General features: G+C 45.4%; 1 protein-coding gene across 1 annotated transcript in view; it reads left to right on the top strand.

Annotated features, from left to right (window-relative positions):
- naaladl2 (N-acetylated alpha-linked acidic dipeptidase like 2) overlaps positions 1 to 22,418 on the top strand; it is a gene marked incomplete at both ends in the record, with an annotated part of 185,844 nt that overhangs the window by 79,383 nt on the left and 84,043 nt on the right. Inside the window, one exon of the mRNA XM_084436165.1 lies at positions 19,061 to 19,204. Coding sequence (XP_084292291.1) covers positions 19,061 to 19,204 — 144 coding nt within the window. The remainder of the gene's footprint in view (positions 1 to 19,060; positions 19,205 to 22,418) is intronic.

Raw genomic sequence — 22,418 nt, 5'->3', positions numbered from 1 at the left:
TCCGGTAGGAGGAGGTCCTCAGTGGTGTGTCACTCACGGCTGACATGGCGCGTTCGGGCTCAGTCTTCCCCCCCCCGGCGTGTGTAAATGACTCCGCTGGGCCACTGTACCTCGCTCCTCTCAATTCTCAAGCAACCTCTGCCAAGGATAGAAGAAGAGAATAAAACAGAGCAGACATGCCCCCTCCTTCCATGTCTCCTCTGGGCTCTCATCCTCCGTGTTGAACCAGGCGACGGAGAAGTCTTTTCTTTTTTTTCTTTATCTTTTCTCAATTCTATTTTTTCGTTACAGAATGAAGGCTGTATAGAAGCGTGGGGAATTACAGTTTAGCGTGGATCAGGCCAGAGAGAGCGGTAATTACCACGACATCAGATCCAGTCACATGCACACATGAATCTCTACGTGACACCACAAGTCACACGTTTCTACCTATCCCTGTTGCTGTTGTTGTAGTGATAAGTAAGTGCTTGACTTGAGCTAGTTTCAACGCCGCATAAGACAAGTTGGATGCAACATTTAAAAGTTTTCACTTGATTTTCTCAAAGTCAGTTAAGCTTCGTAATACAGCACCTCATTAAACGACGACAATGAGTTTCTCAGAGCTAGCGCATTAGCATCAGTAAGAGAGGCTTGCATTATGCATTGAGGTTAAAGCGTCTAAAAGCTCTGTCTTTGATTTATTAATGCTTCCTGGATAGAAGGGGTGAGCTAATTTCCAAGTGTTCTTGCTACTGTAGATGTGCGGCTAGCTACCCCAACCGACCCTGAGAATCACCAAGCAACACCACGGCGTTCTGTCTGAGCCTGAGCCTGTATGAGTCACTGTTGAACTGTCAACACCGCTCTGTTTGGCTGTGTTTAGCGTGTCATTGACCGTGGTATCTGGGTCTTGTAAATATGACAAATGACACTCTTGAATCCTATTCCTGACTCGCCTACTCTCTGCCCTCCCAGCGTCGTGCTGTTGGGTTCCTGCCTGAACGGTCACCATAACAGCCATGACTATACGGCGATTTACATAACAGCGCCGCTGAAGCCTGTCATTACCTAGAGCTCATTTCTTGGCGGAGTGCGTGTTTAACCCTTTAACACATGCAGCGGTAACCTTTACGACTCCGATTTGGTCAACAACATACTCGTCTGGAATCCTGAGCTGGATATATATGGCCTCGTTCTTTTCTCTAGCATACCCGAGTCTCCAGAGTTCAGCCAGCTGTAGATCACGCGCGTAGCCAAGCCTCAAATTGGCTTCCCCCTCTCTGCAGCCCACTAGGCTGCCCATCGAAGCTAATAGACATGCAAATAGGACCGTGGCCTGGCAGAGGCAGCCCAGTGGCAGGAGCTCAGTCAGTCAGCAACATTATGGAAATGTCGGCGGATCTTGTTGCCGCACCGTTTGAGTTCGACAACAACGCGGTCAGGAATATGCAGACGGCAAAGCGAGTCAGTAAAATTACATTGACCGGCGCCGCCGCCCACTCCGGGGCTTGCTTTCACAGCTGCTTAGCTGCAGCTCCTCATTTCAAACGGATGGACTTTTCTCTCTTTTTATCACATCCGTGTGGAACTGTAACTTTTAAGCGATGATTTTAATTAGCGGCAGCAGGAAATATAATTTACATAATGTGAGTTTTCAAGAACATTACTACATTCAAAACCTATGACCTTGGTTGAACACTTAATCAGAGCATGAACATTGTTTTTTTTTCTAATTGCGGTTCTAATTATTGTCGTTCTCCAGACAGTAGTTGTTCCATCAGCAGGTGTGCTCTGTGGTGACAGTGTGTGTGTGTATAGTCCAGTGGGGTTTGGAGCCCGTGAGCTGAGATGAGCAGCTATACCCTGGAGGAGGATAGGAATAGCTATGAGTATGCCCAGTGCTACACGGCAGGTACGGCCCACTACCTCTCAGGCCCATTATAGGAAACAGGAACAGGAACTAAGGTTACTTACGGTATTTCTTTGCTTTAGTTTAAACTGACTGAAGAGAACAAGGAGGAAAGAGACGTTCGCTGGAACAAAGGACTCTCAGCTCTCTGAAGGCCAGGGATGTTTTCACTAGTAACATCTTCCTCTCTTTTTCCTCAGTCCTCACATGCATTCTCTCTCTCTCTCTCTCTCTCTCTCTCTCTCTCTCTCCCCATCTTTTTCTCTATCTCTTTCACTCTCTCTCTCTCTCTTTATCCATCTTTTTCTCTATCTCTTTCACTCTCTCTCTCTCTCTCTCTTTATCCATCTTTTTCTCTATCTCTTTCACTCTCTCTCTCTCTCTTTATCCATCTTTTTCTCTATCTCTTTCACTCTCTCTCTCTCTCTTTATCCATCTTTTTCTCTATCTCTTTCACTCTCTCTCTCTCTCTCAAACACACGCACACAGACTGGCTTTGTGGTTGTTAGTCCCCTGTTTGCAATAACGTTGGAGAGGTAAACAGCGGAGCGACCATAATTCACCCAGTATTTCCCACCAGCCTCCACCTCTCTCCAATTAAGCCGTTTTCTCCTCCCCTCGTCTCCCCATCGCCCTCTTGACCTCTGACCCCTGGCCCTGGTATTCCCCGCAGAGACGTGACCATGGTTTAGCCCTGGCAGACTCCGAATTGTTTTGACGGACAATGACTTGTTGTGACCTCCTCCAGAGCGAGATGCTGGCAATCCTAATGGCGGTTTGTTATGGAGAGGGAAGGAGGGATGGAGAGAGATGCAGGGAGAGAGGGATGGAACGCGTGATGCAGGGAGAGAGGGATGGAGAGAATGAGGAGAGACTTGCTGGAAAAGGGCTGAAAGGAACAAGGATCTTGGCCACAGCAGTCGGATTCAGGTCGGCGTGATTGTGTATGAAAGGGGGCCCAGTGCCTTCTGACATGGGGCGGGGCGGCTGTGGCTCAGTAGTGGAGCGGGTCATCCAATAATCGTAGGGCTGGCGGTTCGAATCCCTCCTCCTCCTCAAACGATTCAGAATCGATTCATGAATCCCAAAATCAATCTTTTATTTAATGAATAAATGAAGGTATGAATAGTTCATTAATTCATTCAATGATTCATTCATTCAATCCTTTTTGGAAATTAGTATCGATACCCAGCCCTAGTATTGATGTGTTGCATAACTTGACAGTCATGTAATTAAGGTTACAGCTAAAAACAGGTTTTAGTAACACTAACCGAATCGATATTGAATCGAATCGAATGGAATCGTGATAATCGATTCTGAACCTTGTGAATCGCAATCGAATCGATTCTTGAAATTCGACTCATTACCCAGCCCTACTCCTGAGAGAGGACAATCACATTGGATCAGTCCACACAAAAGCCTGTCGAACCTCGGATCACGGCTGTCAACATTTAGAGTCACAGTCAGCTTCATGTTCCATTTGCTTTCAAGCATGTATAGGATATGTATGTAGAGGTTGATTTAACAGTATGTTCATGTTTTTAACTAGCGTATATAGCCAAATCACCAAGTCACATGTGTAAACTGTACTGCTGTTGCATCTCTGTGTTTTCTGTTGTATTTTCCGTCTGTAACTGTTTGGATTGCACTGCTGCCCGTCTTGGCCAGGTCTCTCTTGAAAAAGAGATTTTTAATCTCAATGGGACCTTTCCTGGTTAAATAAAGGATAAATAAAATAAAAAATAAAAAAATGTATGTACAGTATATACACTGCACTGCATCATGTATGTAACACGTAATCTGTGCTGGACTGTAAACTAGACATACCCAAGTGTTTGAAGATGGTCACTCTCGTGCTTGCATACTGTTGCATAATTATCTACAAAAAAAGCAGTTTGCATGTTCTCCCCGTGTGTGCAAGGGTTTCCTGCCAAAGAACCCAATATAAAATGTAAAAAACCATGCAGAAGCACAGATGCTCTTCAGTCCTTGGACGTGTGTCCCGGGCGCCATGAACGAAGGCTGCCCACTTCTCCTGGCTGCTCCTGGAAGAGGACAGCTTGGGATGGGATAAATACAGGGAACAATTTCCTAAGGTGGCCCCTGAAAATTGTGTGGGTGCGTGTGCGTGTGTGTGTGTGTGTGTGTGTGTGTGAGAGATGTTAGGGCTTTGTTTTCCACACTTGCTTCACACGTCTCTGTCATGTTCTCACCTAACGAAGGAGGAGGAAGTGTTGAGCGGTGACCTCATCATTGTCACATTACCACATCTGCGTACTGTACGCCCCGTGCTGTAGGTTACTGTACCTTCTGTGCTTGTGACAGCAGCCTGTCGTCTGCAGTGTGGTGCTGTGTGCTCTCCACCTCTCTGTCTCCGGGATGACAGACACTAGCCATGTTTCCATCCACACGTTTTATGCGAATTAAGTTATATCGAATTCAAAATGCCTCATGGAAACAGTAAAATTAGATTAAAAGTCATGAAAATCAATCAAAATCAATGAAAAAGTTTGTACTGTCGATCTCATCGGATTTTCTCTTGTTAGATAAAAGTCTTTTGTGATAAATGCTTTATCCGATTTAAAGCTCTAGATGGAAACGCACGTTCACCGGCTTTATTCGCATTCATTTTTTTAGCGAACAGGCAGCTAGCCTGGCTTCACCAGAAAACGGAAGAATTGAAAACACAATCTTTCTTATCAACAAAAGCTTTGTGTTTGTTCTTCTTTTAGAGCAAATACACTGTTCAGTTTGTTTAATACGGTCACGATTGCGGATTCAGCATCAACTGCTGCCATCTTGGTTGTTGGCGAAAATGCTTCATCGCTCCTCTGTTCCGTCATCTTATTAAACCCGCCCCATATTAGATAAACGGTTGTGATTGGCACAAACCAATCTGGGTTCGAGTGGATTCAGTTAGAACGATTTAATATCCAGACTGATCTGCGGAGTGAAATAGAACGTTAGCTAGCGAGATCAGGCTAGCGACGCTAGGCTAACCACGTAGCACTGTAGAGCAACATAACCAACCCAGCAAACACACAACGTCAGGGAGACGTTCAGATCATGTCTTAATAACGTCCGTCGGTCCAGAACCCCATTTGTACGTCTGCTGGACCCCTCAATATTCACACGTCTGGCTTGGACCCCTCTAAGACGTCTGTGGACGTGCAAAACGGGTTCAATATCTGAACGTCTAAAAAAAACGTTCATTCTGGCTCCTAATTGGATGTCTTTGGACGTCCGGAAAAGACGTAAAAGAGATCTAAAAGTCGTCTTTGAGACGTGTCTTTGCTCAGTGGGAAACAGCCAACACAGAGGAACATAACCACAGCCAAAACATCTATGGAGAGGACCATACAGTATTACCCACACAGCCATAAACTGTAAACTCATACTCACGCTTTTCTTCATTTATTTTGTGTTTTTTTTTCTAAATCAACTTTCTGATGTTCAGATCTAAGTGTTAATATGTATAGATGTATAGATGTGAGTAGATATATGAGTAGATGGGATGCTCTTAATGTCTTTCTGTTGCCAGAACAGTGGGACCACTAAGGGGAAGAATGCCATTAAACCATCATTAAAACCACATCATCATTAAGAGAGGATTTGCAAATCCCCAGGTCTCCTGCTGTACTGCATCATGTGCATCAAAACACAATAAAAGACAATTAAAAAACAATATAGTTTTAACAGGCCCTACAGAGCCGCAGCCAGAGCCGGATCAGATGTTTTTATTGACCATGGTTCCGTCTGAACTTAAAAGGCCTTTGTGTTGGTCAGTGAGTGTTTTCAAAAGCGCACGACCCTATCGGTGACGGGAATACCTCTTCCTGGTATCCGGTAACGGAGCTATGATCGGCACCATCACAGAGCACTCAGTGTGACTGACCTCTGAACCTACGATCTGCAGCCGGACATCGGCGGTCCTACTCACTTCGTCTCATCTTTTCACAATGGTGATGTTCTTTCTATCCATACATCCATACACAGTTATATACATATATATTATACACACAGTTATATATATATATATATATATATATATATATATATATATATATATATATATATACACACACAATGAAAATAGAAGATTGTTAGCTTTCCAACGGTACTATTATTTCTCTACTCCAAATGGCAAGCGAGTTATGGCCAATTAGATATCCAAAGGTACCAAAACATGTTTTTGGAAAAAAAATTGACATGTTTACTCGGTGTATTCACACCACACACAACTCACAAAAACAAGCAAACACAATAACAGTGTTAATTATCGCTGCTGCGCAGCACTGGGTCAGGTCCGGGCGTTTTCACGAAGAAGGAGGAGTCAAATGACAAATACATGAGGGTCTCTGTCCTGACTAACTATTTCAAACTTCTTCAATTAAAAATATCTTTAAAACCATGCGTCTGAAATCCAAACGGTACAAGCGTGTTTATTCTGCATCACCCGGGGCTTGAACTCAACCACAGACACCAAGAGAAGGTCATGTTCTTGTTGAGCCAAGTGAGAAGCTAACAGTTTGACATTCGCTTGATGTTCTAAAACTTAAGTTCTACAAAAGCACGTTCTCAAACAAACTAATATCACGAGGCATGCTGTGCCATGCTGTGCTGTATGTATGTATGTATGCATGTATGTATGTATGTACAGTATATATAGATATCTCATAATCTACTGTATCTGCTGGCTGGGGTGTTAAACCTGGCTTGTCTTCCTAATTGCAGAGTGACTGCGGCTGTGCTCAATCAGTGGCCAATCAATCTGGCCAGATGTACTGTAGTCCTAGGCGGGGGTTGGGTGGTTGTCAACAGCAATGTCTGATTGGTGAAGGGGGACAGGATGAGGACAGAATTCAAAATACTGTACAATTTGACATTGCTTGAGATACTGGATATAATTCTGAAAAATGTCACACTACATCTGTGTCAGTGAAATGTCATTTTTTTCATGAACATTGGAGATATTGCAGTGAATATGAGGAGCATGTCTGACTTTAGATAGCTCTAACTGAAAAAAGGATAAATGTTAGTTTATTTACACTGTAGGAATCCTGGATAAACATTTTAGTAGGCCTACATACTGTGGGCTGTGCACATTTTTTTATATTTAAAAAATCTGTGAAGATAGTTTGTGGAGGAGAGTCTGAAGATGTGTAGAAATCGGGGTGTAAATTTACCAAAAATAACATGAAAACATTAAAATTTAGACTGTTGCTGTAGCGCCACCATCAGGAATGTTAGCCCACAATGGCAGTTCAGGACTTCTGGTATAGGACTGGACCTATTTGCAAAGTTTGGTGATTTTTCCTGCATGGAAAGTAGGGCTGCACGATTATGACAAAAGATAATTGCGATTATTGCTTCAAAATGGTAATTGCGATTAATAGTTGTGATTATTTAATATATAATATTAATATATAATAACCAAAATGCTCCCAAATCACGGACGTTGATCCCTTTCTTGCTACTAACTCACTGACCTAGATTTCGCTCATTTTTTCACTACTCACGGCTGCAGGTACTCTTGTGACACGTCTTGACCTACTGCTATCTGTCTTCTCAGTGAAATTGCTGCGCACAGCGCACTCAGCGGGAACGCATGTGATTGGTCAGACAGCATAAGCGCCTGTGATTCGTCCGTGTAGTCCTAGCACGCTCAATTCCAAGCAAAATGATGAATCACATTAATTGCGGCCTTTTGCGATTAGTTAATCGCGGAGGTCATAATCGCGATTTTGATTAATTCACGATTAATTGTGCAGCCCTAATGGGAAGTCAGACCTCCTAGGAAGATTCAGAATATTGGGAAATAGAAGAGAGGCTGCTCGGCCCCTGATAATGTTCAGCCATGACTACAATATTTCCCCTCTCTTACTTTCTCTCATGCATGCACACACACACACACACACACACACACACACACACACACACACACACACACACACACACACACACACACCATAGCACCTATGTGCAGTACAGTATATGAAATGTAGCCATGTGCAATATAATTGTGCAATATCTAAATAAATGTATATTTTAATATAAATAAAGAATATAATAAATACATCTAAGTTAATTAATAAATGCATAATTAAATGCACAAAGCAGAGTGGTACTAATGATGACTTGGGTCTGTGGGCCTGTGGGCTTCTCTGGCAGTTGTGTATCACTCCTGGATGGAGAGAAGCTGACATCCACAGATGCGCTGGGCTGTCCTCACCACTCTCTGCAGTGTCTTGCTGTTGAGGAGAGTGCGGTTCCCATACACGCTGTGCTGTTCCCAGTCATGGCGCTCTCTAGATAGCCTACAGTGACTACTGATCTTGGTACATAAACTGGTATCGATCTCTCGGTTGATTTACCTCAGACAAAGAGCTTTTTATACCAGGCGTGATGCTAGCCACGGTTGATAAGCATGATAGCCTATATCCTATTACAATATCCATCAAACACGATGGGTCAATTGCATGCAGTGTATCTATGGTCCCTTGCAGCCTCAGTGACCGTAAAGGCAATTCATTCATTCATTCATTCATTCATTCATTCATTCATTCATTCATTCATTCATTCATTCATTCAGATACATGGAGGCTACATCAATATTGCAGTGTATCTAGGACCCTCACCACCAGTGACCGAATCACAATTATAAGCTACATTTATAAGCTTTTAAAATACATTCTGAATTGGACAATAACACACAGATGATAGCCAATACATTGTTTAAGTGTATTAAGTCTATTTTTAGCTAATGAGCCATTGCGAACTGATTCATTTCAATAGATGACATCTACAAAACCACCATGTCAATTAGTTTATAGACCTTATTGGGATATCTTCTGCACTTTACTGTATATGTGGTTGTGCTACTTGTACTGTATGTGTTGTGTGCTGTTGTTTTGATGTTTGTTTGATGTGATGAGCGAACCTGACACATTCCTGATATGGCAAATAATTACATTAATGAATTGGGACGTCAGTGTGTGTATTAGAGGAGGATAACAGTGTGTGTATCAGAGGTCAGTGTGTGTATCAGAGGAGGATAACTGTGTGTGTATCAGAGGTCAGTGTGTGTATCAGAGGAGGATAACTGTGTGTGTATCAGAGGTCAGTGTGTGTATCAGAGGAGGATAACAGTGTGTGTATCAGAGGAGGATAACAGTGTGTGTATCAGATGAGGATACCAGTGTGTGTATTAGAGGAGGATAACAGTGTGTGTATCAGAGGTCAGTGTGTGTATCAGAGGAGGATAACAGTGTGTGTATCAGAGGAGGATAACATTGGAGCAGAGTGTGTATTGGACAAGAGTGTGTATTGGAGCAGAGTGTGTATTGGAGAAGAGTGTGCATTAAAGGTGTGCATTTCCAAGTGGTGGTGAGGGAGAGCTAGATTGGCATATCTCCTGATAGCTGCTCTCGTTGTCCCTGTCTCTGGGTCCCTGAGCTAATGCAATGATTATCGAGTGGCTGGTGAGTCACTTGAGTCTTCTCGGGACATACGCACACACACACTACATTTACATTTTAATGGTTCTTATTGCTATAGGCAGTCTCTCATGGTGTCCGAGGAGGCGCCCCCAGACACACGGAGGTGCCTGACCTGTTGTAAGGGAGCTAAGTATGTCTTAATGTGCCTTGCTGTAGAGGTAGACATTGTGTGGGCGTGTACACACACCGTTTACACCACAGAGACATGGAGAGAGAGAGAGACATGGAGAGAAAGAGAGAGGGAGAGAGAGAAATGGAGAGAGAGAAAGAGTATACACCAGATGCTCAGCAAGCTTTACACAATCTGGGGTCATCTGCCTTTGGTATGAAGAGCAGAAACCCAGGCCATATTCCAAACCCAAACTTCTACCTTTTTACTACCAGTACGTACTACAGTTGCCCCTAGAAAGTACGTACTTTGCACACAGTACGCATATTGTTGGGATACTAACTTTGTCATAACATTGTGCCTTGAAATTTGACCACATCTGTCACTGTCAATAAAGTGACATTCGTCCACAGATGGGATTCATCATATCGCCTCTGGCACGACTCGCACATGCAATGTAATTTCCGCTGAGCACAGGATTGTGGGTCAGAATAGTCAGAAAAGTGTGCTGCTTGCATACTGTAAAATACGACCTGAAGTTGTAGGGCACCCTGGCATTTTTGCCATACTGCATGTGGCATACTATGTATTGGGACATACTACATCCTTTTTTGGCACACTATATAGTATGGAAGTATGCGACTCAGAACGCAGCCCCATACTATACCAAAGAAAATGCAAACACTGATTGTCCTACAGGTGACATGGCACAGATGAGATGGTCCTGATGCTAATAGGGTACAAATTAAAACCAACCCACTCCATTAAGCCAATCAAAACAGGAGCCTTTTACATCTGGTTAGAAAAAAAGGAACTTGCCTCAACCAAGAAAAATACCCTCCCGTGTGCTACCTACACCCCCCAACCTAATCCCCATGCTTTAAAGATGACATGCTGTCCATCCTAGAGGAGGAAATTGGACACATCCCCTCCCAAATATGCCCACCCAGATACAACTATGACAAAGCAACAAGCAAACACGGGTCATGACTCCTACTGCTCTGTCATTCACTGGGAATGTACATTGTCAATGGCAGACTTGGAGGAGACTCCTATGGTAATTATATCATCAGCTCATCTCAGGGTAGCAGTACATTGGATTATTTCATCACTGACCTCAACTGAACCTGGAGTCTCTCAAATCATTCACAATCAGCCCACTAACACCCCGGTCACACCACAGCAAAACCACAGTGCACTTGAACAGACCAGAACCCAGACATTTAGTAGTAAAGCCAACCAAACCACACACTGTAAAAAATGCTACAAACGGAAAGAAATGAGTGCAGAAGCATACAAAAACGCTATTAGCCGACAAAAAGTTCAGGAATTGGTCTAAGTGTGACCCACTGGTGGGAAAGCATACAGCATCGTCTTCGGCCAGGGGGCATGCGCGATCGCATCCACCCCTAACGGAAGCCGGCTCCACTGACTCGGAGAACCAGAGGGGACACTTTCTCTCTAGAAGTGAACACATCTCGACCGTTCCAAACTGAGCCCAGAGTTGATCCATAGTCAGAGGATGTAGGCTCCACTCACCCGGTTGCGACATCAAGACTGCCCCGACATTCAGGTGGCCCGGCTATGTGCTGCGCCATCAGAGACTCTTAAAGCTCTCTAGCTCTAGTAGGTTGATGTGGTGCCGATGATGAGCCGGTCTTGCTCATGGCTTCAACATTGCTCGAGGATGTTAGACACAGCAGAACCAACCAACCCAGACCTGCTTACTGGTGAGTTGAGAAGGACGCCATTGTTCTCTTCACGCAGACCGGTCAACGACAGCAACAGATGGCGTTGCTGGACGACAGAAGTGGCCATCATTCCACAGAGGCAGTGGACGACGGCCTTGGCAGCTTCGGCCATCTCCGCTCTCCACTTCGCTTCCAAGGAAGAGGGGCCCAACTTCTTAGCCAGCTGGCCGATGTAGATGGCTAACATGACAATAGGCAAGGTGGCAGTGACAGCTTGCGCCGCCAGTGCGTAGCTCTTCTCCACCAAAGACAGCGTGGTCTTGTCCTTGGCATCGGGCATGGATGGTTTTCTGGCCAAACCCCAGGTGGAGGAGCCAGGCACAGTCACAGGTTCCAGCGGCGGAGAGCCAGTCGTCATCACATCATTCCAGCCGGCCAGTCTGGTAGCTCTCACAAAGGGACGTAGCGGAGCTCTGCAGCAGACTAGCCCCATCCCGCCTCAATGAATGTCTCCAGGTCAGGCATCGCCAGGAGGAGACGAGGTACAGGCTTGAAGGATACCCATATCCAGAGAGGCAGCTACGTCAGCCTCTCACAGCCACAGCCTCTGGGAGGGGAACATCAAGATGATGCAAAGATCTCTCCAGCAGCTTCAGGAGGTTGCAGTCGAAGGACCCAGGCCCGAGCCCACTGGAAGACGAACCGTTCGCATCTGGGGCTTCTGGAGTCTTCGTCGGCCTCAGAGCCATCTTCATCAGATGGCAGGAGGGAACGCATCGGCGCCGGCTGCTGAGGAGGTAGGCCAGCATCATCACCCCCGTCTGAGCTGCCCTCCGTGGGTACAGGATTGTCGTCCTTCAGGTGGCGGCAGACAGTCGAAGAAGTGCGCTCGATGGTAAATGGTAAATGTTAAATGGACTGCACTTATATAGCGCTTTTCCACCTTAGCGGCACTCAAAGTGCTTTACAATGGCCTCTCATTCACCCATTCACACACACATTCACACACCAATGGCGGTAGCTGCCATGCAAGGCGCCAACCTGCTCATTGGGAGCAATTTGGGGTTAGGTGTCTTGCTCAAGGACACTTCGACATGTGGACAGTCGGAGCCGGGATTCGAACCACTGACCCTTCGATCATTGAACGACCCACTCTACCAACTGAGCTACAGCCGCCCCCCGATGAAGCCTCTCCAAAGGCCAAAGAAGAGTGCCGACCTGGCAGTCGGGAGACGGAACCAGACCTGCCTTGGCGTGCAGCGGCCCCATGCAACGGAAGCAGAGTGGATGTCCTAGGTCACTGTTGAGGGCGCTGCAACCGTATAATCTCTCAGGTAGACTAGGCATGGCTGGCCGGGGTGCCCCTAGGGACTCTGCCAGCTATGGTGAGTCGCTGTGTAGTCATCTCTCTTTCTTCTTACTTCTCAGTCTTCTTGTGAGCTGAAAGTTTCTAGGAGCAGATGTGCCGGCGAAGAGAGAGCCTCCAGCTTTTCTGATTAGTTTGAATACAGTCCCCTTTCTCTCCTTTGATAGCCCACTCACAACAGTGTTTTTTTCTGCCCAGTCCTCTCTCTCTCTCTCTCTCTCTCTCTCTCTCTCTGTCTCCCCTCTCTCTCTCTTTCCCCTCCACCCCTCTCTCTCTCTCTCTCTCTGTCTGTCTGTCTGTCTCTCTTTCTTCCTCTCCTTCCCTCTCTCTCCAATCTTCCTTCTCTCTCTCTTCCTCCCTCTTTGTATCAGGCTGAGTAGTAATGAGGAGGTTTTTCAGGAGAATTTCCCGGGTCCAGGCTTGGGTAGCATGTGTCAGTGAGGTTGTGTCATTTGTGTGTCTTCACCGTCCTCTCTTTGGACACACACAGGAGACGTCCATTATTAAGCTTATCTTCAGCGTCTTCGGCGTCTCAGACGGAGCGTTTGGGTTTGACGTTATGATTGGAAATCCACTTGTTTACTCTTTTACTCTGTCAACATCTTTAAATACTGTAGATGTTTTTTGTGTGTGCCTGGCCAGCCGCACAGCTAGTAGTAGTTGTCCAGTTTACTAGAGCAAGCTAGTGAAAAGTTATCCTGGATATGTTGAATAAGCTTTGTAGTACGGGGCCCTGAACAGAAACAAGCCTGCCACACACATAAGCCAGGCTGGACCTGGCCTGGTTTATGAGATATCACTGAAGTTGCAATTGTGTCCTTTCTAATTGTTTGTGATGTGTCATGAACCTAAGGTGTGTGTGGTGGACGCTTAGCCCTGGTCTCCTTACACAGATGCATCACAACCGTCATCAAATATTTACTATTTTCCTCCAGGCAAATATTAAATATTGATTCTGTATAGTTGAGGTGACAGGGTCATGGCGTCCTCTGACTGTTTTTCTGTAGCTACTGTATACCTCTGCACTACATTGTTTGACAGTTAGCTGCTGCATTGTGCGTTCATGTTTGTTTTGGTTAAATTGCACCTGTTGGGAAAACTTACTTGAGTGAACGTATCATCTTTGCTGCTGACTTAATAATAACCAATTTCAGTTAATATTTTATACTGTGCATTTCTCACAACTAGCTACACTAACTGCACACACACACACAAACACGTACACAGGCATGTACAGTACGCACGAAGGCACATACACACACACACACACACACAATTCGCCTTATTCACCTCAGCTGCCATATTGGTCAGTCTGACGTAATGAGGGGTGCGGATGCGGAAGTGCCCGTTGACTTCAATGTTAAAAGTTCGCTGTAAAAACACCACTTCAAGAACCAAAATAGTCAAAATAACAGGCTGAATACACTATCGGGGTTACAAACTCATCATTAGCAGACTCTGATTGTTTTTCACTGCCGTTGTTTACGCGTTTAGAAATACATCGGAGTGAATGCAGCTGACGGCTAACTATGGCTCATTCACCTCCATGTATTTCCAAACGCGAAAACAACGGCAGTGAAAAACAATCAGAGTCTGGTAATGATGGGTTTGTAACCCCGATAGTGTATTCAGCCTGTTATTTTGACTATTTCGGTTCTTGAAGTGGTGTTTTTACAGCGAACTTTTAACATTGAAGTCAACGGGCACTTCCGCATCCGCACCCCAGACTGACCAATATGGCTGCCAGGTGAATAAGGCGAATAGCACTATATATTTCATATTAGAGTCCAGTATTAAAATGCTGAGGGCTTTTGATTGGGGTGGTCATGGGGCTGTAGTGAACACTACTCCTAAGATCCTGGGGTTAGTTCAGTACAGTCTGACCTCACATTGGGCATCCATCACACAGTGCTTCCATCCATGTATGTCTCCTACAGCCCTCGTCTCTGCTGCTCACTCACTAACACATGGGGAGCAAAGAAAATAACATGTTGAATGAGACGCTTTCAAGTGAGATTTAATGGAGCGGTGCTTCTACATGTGTGCTTTAAAGGTTCTTGGACACCTTTGTGTGTTGTTTTTTAATTGCACTGATGTATAAGCATAATCAGCCTTCTCTAGCTGAAAGGAACAAATGACTCAGTATCACTTCAGTTCAACAGTCTGAGCACATGAAAGAAGGCTTTGAGTGAGAAGGTGGATGAGCTCAGGGACAAGCATTTGCGCAAGTCAAAGGAGGACCTCGGCTGTTGTCTTGAGAGAAGATCGACATTGTTCTCATGGAAATTGTCATATATAGGCATATATCATTACGACAGTAACGTTGAATGTTTCCATAGCAACGTGAACTAGAGAATGATGGGTAGAAAACGACACGTGAAGGTCAGTTGTATGCAGATGTGAATAGCCTGCAGTTGGTGTGAATAAAGCAGTGTTGGATTTGAAGAACCTCTCGACAATACATTCTTTACATGGTGTAAGAAACTGATAAAAAAAATTCGTAGGCTACTGATTGCAGACAAGAAAGACCCACGAAAGAGAGCAGAATGGCGAAGTTTACTCCCCCAGCTCGCTTCGCATTCAACAAGCCGTCCGAATGGCCGGAATGGAAGCAACGTTTCGAGCGTTACACAATCGCCACAAAATTGGACAAAGAAGATGGATTTGTCCAGGTGAGCTGCTTGATTTATGCAATGGGCTGCGAAGCAGAGAACATTACAAATCGTTTGTGTTCACTGGGGCAGATTATGAAGATGATGGAAACGACTTCACCAACGTGGTAGAGAAGTTCGATCACTACTTTTTTCCGAGGAGGAATGTCATCCACGAGAGGGTGTGCTTACACCAGAGACTGCAGCGACCAGGGGAAAAAGCTGAATGTTTCGTTAGAGCTCTGTACGACGATGTCCGAGCACTGCAAAGTCCTACTCCCTCTCCCCCCATAATTCCTCTTGCTACCCACATGGTTACTACCCGTAGCCACCTCCGCTCGCTCTCCCCTACTGACCTTTCCTCTGCCGTCACCTCTGCCTTCCCTGCCCCTGAATCCTTCTCTCTCCTACCCTCTGATACTGCCACTGATCATCTCCTCTCTACTCTTTCCTCTTCTCTGGACAATCTCTGTCCCCTCACCTCCAGGCCAGCAGGCCTAACTCCACCTGCCCCATGGCTGTCGGACTTAGTGCTTAGAATAGCTGAGCGTAAATGGAGAAAAGGCAGACTCCCAGAGGACCTTATTAATTTCAAATATCTTCTTTCCACATTCTCCTCCTCCTTATCTGCTGCTAAAGCCACTTTCTTCTGCTTAACCTCTGCTTCAAATCCTAAAAAAAACTCTTTGAAACCTTCTCTTCACTACTCCAGCCCCCACCTCCTACTCCCAACTCCTCCCTTCTCCCTGACGATTTCCCCAACTTCTTTGAAAATGGACTCCTTTCTCACTCACCAAGCCACCTTTGTTAGTGTAGTTTAAGTGGTCTTCTCACTCACCGAACCTCCAAAAACCTCTGTTACTGTAGATGATGGTCTCGGGAAGTGCTGCTTTGGGGCGATTGGTTTCCTCGTCACTCCAAGGTCCCCTCAGGTTGATGGCTCTTTTCTGTCCTGGCCCCGCAGTGGTGGAATGAACTGCCCACTGACGTCAGGATAACAGTCGCTGCCCATCTTTTGCCACAGGCTCAAAACTCACCTCTTCAAGAAGTACTACCATCATCCTCCCTCTTAAGCAGCTATTGTATTTATATTTTGCTACTCTTGCACTTTGCCTTTAGCACTAGATTATGCTCTTGTCACTTGTTTAGAAAGGAGATGCACATGTGAGCATTAGTATTAGTAGTATTCTGGTGTAATCAGCATATTATTCCAATGAATAATATACTGACTACCTACGTTGAATGCAATTATTGTAAGTCGCTTTGGATAAAAGTGTCTGCTAAATGTTTGGGATGTAATTTAAAAACGGTCTTCTTTCTCACTCACCAAACCACCTCTGTTACTGTCCCTCAGTGCAGATCAATGCAAAAAGCAGAGAAGAGGTCCCAGGGGTAACTGAACCTGTCCTCAAACTCAGACCACAGTATGGATCTGTCACACATCAACGGTTATAGAAAAAGTGACTAGTCTCCTATCAGTAATACATTTTTGGCCAGGCAGTAGCACCTCCATTCATTGGCTAGGGTATTGCATCCATTTTGAATGAATGGGCATTACTGTAACAATTACACAATTGTGAGTTGCGGAAAACGGTATTCCTGTCTGTAGTTCTCACATTCCGTCCCATACTGGGTTCTCCCACCCGTTCAGCTCAGTGAATTAAATCACAAAATGTCTGTCTTCTTTCTTTCAAACCGTCCCACAAGGAATAGATTGAAATAGCTCTCTATGACTGAAATGTCATGTTTACTCCCATTATTATAAAACGAGATGGAAGAATCTTGGGGCCCTGCTGGTTTAGTGGTTAAGGCGTAGGTTTGAATCCGACCCGCACCCTTTGCTGCATGCCCTCCCCTCTCTTTCTCCCAACGTTCTTGTCACACTACACTGTCCTATCCAAATAAAGGAAAGAAATACCCCCAGATTATATTAAAAGAAAAAGAGATTAAAAATATAAATATTCTTATATATTAATATACGAATAATCTCATAGAAGTATGGGGACTTATTGTGCGGATCTTACAGCATACAAGGTTGCGTGTGTGTGTGTGTGTGTGTTTGTGTGTGTGTGTGTGTGTGTGTGTGTGTGTGTGTGTGTGTGTGGGGGTGTTTTTGCAGGTGTGTGTGAGTCTGTGAGTAATGGGGGGGTGTGTGGGTGGGTGGGTGTGTGTGTGTGTGAGTGGGTGTTTGTGCAGGTGTGTGTGTGTCTGTGAGTAATAACAAGGGTGAGAGAGAGAAAGGCAATGGGAGGAGAGGTTTTGAGGTTAGATATTAATAAACGTAATGATGTGCTTGCATTCATTGTTCGACACGGTGACATCTACCTATAACTCTTTAGCATTCGCTACAAACCCTCTCCACAGAGCAGTGATAGCCGCTACGAGAAGCAGACATCTAATTATCATTCTTAATGAGGCCTAATGAATCTTGTCTTCTAGTAGCCATAAGTCACTCTTCCTCAGCAAATTAAGGGGACTTTAATGTCCAAATTCGAGACTCCAATCCTCATTTCTTAATATTCACAAGCAATAATTATGAGGAGTAACCTTCCCCTCATGCCCGACCTTGGCCTGGGTTCCCCTAGAGCCTGTTCCCCGGAGAGACCTGCCTCACTCACTGTCTGCCGTTGCGAGTCACCGTTGGAACGCGCTGTTTCCAGATCATTCCGAAATTAAAGCTCTATTAATTCCACCTCGATACTCTGATAACCCCTCAAATGATCACTGTTTGAAGAATGGTACGGAGGGGATGTTTATCTCGAAAGCATAATTAATGCAACATGCCGTAATGAGTTGGAAGAGTCCAGTATTTCTGTACTGCTCCGTCGTTTGGGAGTGTGAGGACTGTGGGTGTTGCCTCAGTGGAACAGACGCCAGACGGCTAGCTAGCTGGAGGAAATTGAGCCCTGCGCCCTGTGCCCTATGTTCCTGAAGCGGGATTAGGCTAACCACTTTCCTCGTTTAATGAAGCCAAATCAACCAAGCATTTCCTCCCATTCTAAATCCCTATTGGCTCGCTGGAGCCATTACTTCCAACTTAAAATCCGTCTCCCTATTAGCAGGCCTGCCAAGCCTGCCCACCTGACAATTGGGGAAGGAGCAGGCTTAGATACGACTGGAGAGACAGAGAGAGAATGAAAGAGAGTGAGAGAGAATGAAATAGAGTGAGAGAGACAGACGGAGAGAGAGAGAGAGACAGACGGAGACGGACAGAGAGAGAAATAGACAGAGAGAGACCCTGCTTTCATCTGATCTCCCTCAGGTAGTAAGGTTTAACAATGGGGAGTTTTTAGTGCACTCAGGCGGTGCTGGGGCCTTGTCTGTAAGTCATTACGCTATAGGAGGGAAAACAACATCTAAACCTCTGGTCTGCTGTTTACTAACACACACTCACGTCTGAGTCAGAACTGTTGGTGTGTGAGGTGTGTTTGTGTTGGTAGGTAATTGTAGAAGTCTGTAAGTGTGTGTGATCAGTTTGTGGACAGTATGTTGGGAGATTGTTAAAGGTAACCGTTGCAATGTTAACATTAAACTTGACATCTTCAGACAATAAACAGCAGGTTTCCACTGTGAGACATCATGTAACAGATGATTTCTTTAACCCTTTTAACCCTGAAAGTACAGTGACAACATTTTGAATATTAATTGGATTTTCCCTATAATACTAGAAAGCGCAGTTTCTCAGCTTTCAGCAAGTGTTGGAGTGAGGATTTTTTTAGATTTGTTAGATATTTTTTTAATATTATTAAATATTTGTTAGATATATAAATGTTGCCGGTGACGTGGTCGTATCGAAAGGGTCAATGTGTCGCTGACTTCTCTGCTTAATCTGCTTCTCCCGTGTGTCTTGTTGCAGTTGGGAGCTACAGAGAACCGCGAACCAATCTAACGTCCCTATTGGTTCAGCCAATCTCCGCCTCCCTGGCCAAGAAGCTTCTCTCCGTCCCGTCTGTGGGGATGGGCGGGCGCTGTACTCCTCTCGCCATGCCCAGCGGCTCAGGTACTCACACCGTACACCTCTGACACACCTTACTGGATGTAACCATTGTAATCCTGGTAAGCGTCTTTGACTTGCAACATAAGGCTTGCGGATTGAAATCCCGGTCCTATGACTTGTTGGAGGACAGCTTGGACGGGAGAAATGCAGAGGATAAAGGGCGGCGGTATAGCTCAGTTGGTAGAGCGGGTCGTTCAGTGATCGTAGGGTCGGTGGTTCGAATTCCGGCTCCTCCTGACTACCTGTCGAAGTGTCCTTGGGCAAGACACTGAACCCCAAATTGCTCCCAATGAGCAGGCAAGCCCCTTGCATGGCAGCTGCCGCCATTGGTGTGTGAATGGCGCTCCGGGCCAGTGTTACAGCTGGATGGGGAGCGCGTTACAAATGCAGTACCTATGCCTATCCCTTAATTGAGTGGGGCAGGAAGTGGTGGGGCAGGAAGTGGTGAGGAGATGGAGCTATCTGCGGACTCGCAGACTACACAACACACTGTCATAGAAATTGTAGTCTCACCACCTCCCTCAACCTTTCACATAGCTGTGCTAATCTAATTCATGACAGGATGACCTCCAGGAGGTCAACACACCTAGACGTTGTCTACTCCAGAATAACCATCCATTGTCCCTGCAAGAATTACCGCCTTTTCTTATGTCACGTGTCTGTATTCTCGACCACTGTTGATGACGCCTGCCATTAATATGACGTGTACAATGGGTTAGCCAATCACATCCTGGAAGCACCAAACCTGTGTATTGCTTGAATATAAGGCCGCGCAAGACCAGACTGGGGCACTTCACTTGGATGAACCACTCACGTGCGTTGTCCTGAAGTCCTTGCACTCGTATGTTTTCTCAATAAACCAGACTTAACCTCTTTGAGCGAACCTTGGCAAATCCTTTTTGACTAGATCAGTAGAAATCTTCTACAACACCCACTTCACTTCCGCTGGAACCGAGCGCTGCCAATGAGGGGCTTATCTCAAAAACCTTGGGGCTGAGCCAGACTAGATGACGCGGGTTAACAGACGGAAGTACTCAGAGATGATGGGCCGTGTGTGGCTGTGACTGTTCCCTCTTGTGAGTGTAGTCGTGGTGAATACCCCCTACCCCCCTCTACCCCTTACCCCTTACTCCTTACCCTAACCTAAATCACTCGCTTTTCGGTACCTAAACTTAACTGTTGTTAAAAATGGACACAGGGTCATGAAGTGTAGAAGGAGTGTTCTGTAGTAGTGGGCATATGATGTATAGGTAGTAGGCATGTCCTCTAGTAGTGTGGACCCAGATAGACCTATTAGTAGGATACTACCAGGATCCTCCCTCTTATGGTAAATGGTAAATGGACTGCACTTATATAGAACGTTTATCCAAAGAGCTATACAGTATACTCTCATTCACCCATTCATACACACATCAGTGGCAGCAGCTGCCATGCAAGGTGCTAGCCTGCTCATTGGGTGCGATTTGGGGTTCAGTGTCTTGGACACTTTGACATGTGGACAGGAGGAACCAGGATTCGAACCACCGACCCTATGATCATTGGACGATCCCTTCTACCTCCTGAGTCACAGCTGCCCCGCCCACATAAGCACCTATTATATCTTTTAGTTTGCCGCCTTTGCACTTTGGCTTTAGCACTAGATTACAGTATGCTCTTAGTCACTTGTTTAGAAATGAGATACTTGAGTTCTGGGCCATGCTCAATCTGAAAAATGTTGTGCACCGTTTTGCTTCGGTTTCCGCTTTATCCCAATTAGCAGAGAGATCCAAACCTGATCAGTTTCAATAAACGTTTTGCTATGTTTTTGTCAGGGCTGATCTCACCTGTGGTGAGTAATAGTACACTGACTACATACGTTAAATGCAATTATTGTAAGTCACATTGGATAAAAAGCATCTGCTTAATGACTACAGTATAATGTAATGACTGTCCTTGGGGCCGGGACAGGAAGGGGTGGGGCAGGAAGTGGTGGGGCAGGAAGTGGTGCAGCAGGAAGTGGTGGGGCAGGAAGTGGTGAGGCATGAAGTGGTGCAGCAGGAAGTGGTGGGGCAGGACGTGGAGGGGCAGGAAGTGGTGGGGCATGAAGTGGTGGGGCAGGAAGTGGTGGGGCAGGAAGTGGTGGGGCAGGAAGTGGTGCAGCAGGAAGTGGTGGGACAGGAAGGGGTGAGACAGGAATTGATGGGACAGGCTTTTTCCATATCCTGCAGGATACTGTATGTACGTTTGCCAGGGTTGTGAATCATGAACCCATCAGAGGTGTGTCACAGCTCACATCATCATGAAGACTGGTGCGTATTACACTCCTGTGCCGGGCAGAGGCCACATGCGAGCACACCCCTTGGGGAAGGTAATTGAATCCATGAGTGGAGAGCTAGTGGGACACATTACCGCCACCCCCGAGAGGTCAACTTTAACAAGGGGCTCTGGTTAACACAGACAGAACACCACACCAGCCAAGTCCATAAAAATGACTGATTGAGAAAAGTAGTCCGGGAAGGGTGGATAATTGGATTTAAATGCAATTTGTAAGCATGTGAAGGGTCATCGTTCAGATTGATATTATATTTATAACCTTTTTGATGAAAAATTGTAAATGCGCCATTTCAGTAAATATCATCTCTTTTATGTCCATAACATACAGCTAAGCTACCTTTCATTTTATCACCAGTCTTGCTTTTTATTGGCTCTCGTCAAATGTCAACAAGAGGGTTGATTGGATGGCACTTTGTCACTGTGGACATTTATAGCCAATTAGAACTGTAACTATTTACCTGATATTTCCCAGCAGCACTGGCAGTAAACTGCATGTGCAAGACTATCATCACACACACACAGACAAACACACACACACACATACACACACACACACACACACACACAAATACGCATACATGCCCGCACACACACACACACACACACACAAGGAAAATGAACATAGTCAAGTGTTAGTATACTGGTACCACTACACTATTTTGTACAGAAATTAAGCATTAACCTTTCTGCATAGGTGTGTGTGTGTGTGTGTGTGTGTGTGTGTGTGTGTGTGTGTGTGTGTGTGTGTGTGTGTGTGTGTGCGTGTGTGTGTGTGTGTGAGAGAGAGAGAGAGAGGGGGATTAGTATTAGCCTCTAAATCCACCTACTAAGGAAAATCCCCTCTTATCTTGCATCAAGAACCAGGAGATGCACACACACACACACACACCCACACACACACACA

The sequence above is a fragment of the Borostomias antarcticus genome, assembly GCF_949987555.1.
Source record: "Borostomias antarcticus genome assembly, chromosome: 3".
NCBI lineage: Eukaryota > Metazoa > Chordata > Actinopteri > Stomiiformes > Stomiidae > Borostomias > Borostomias antarcticus.
Note: the sequence above shows the minus strand (reverse complement) of the source record. Positions and strands in the feature narration are given on the sequence as shown.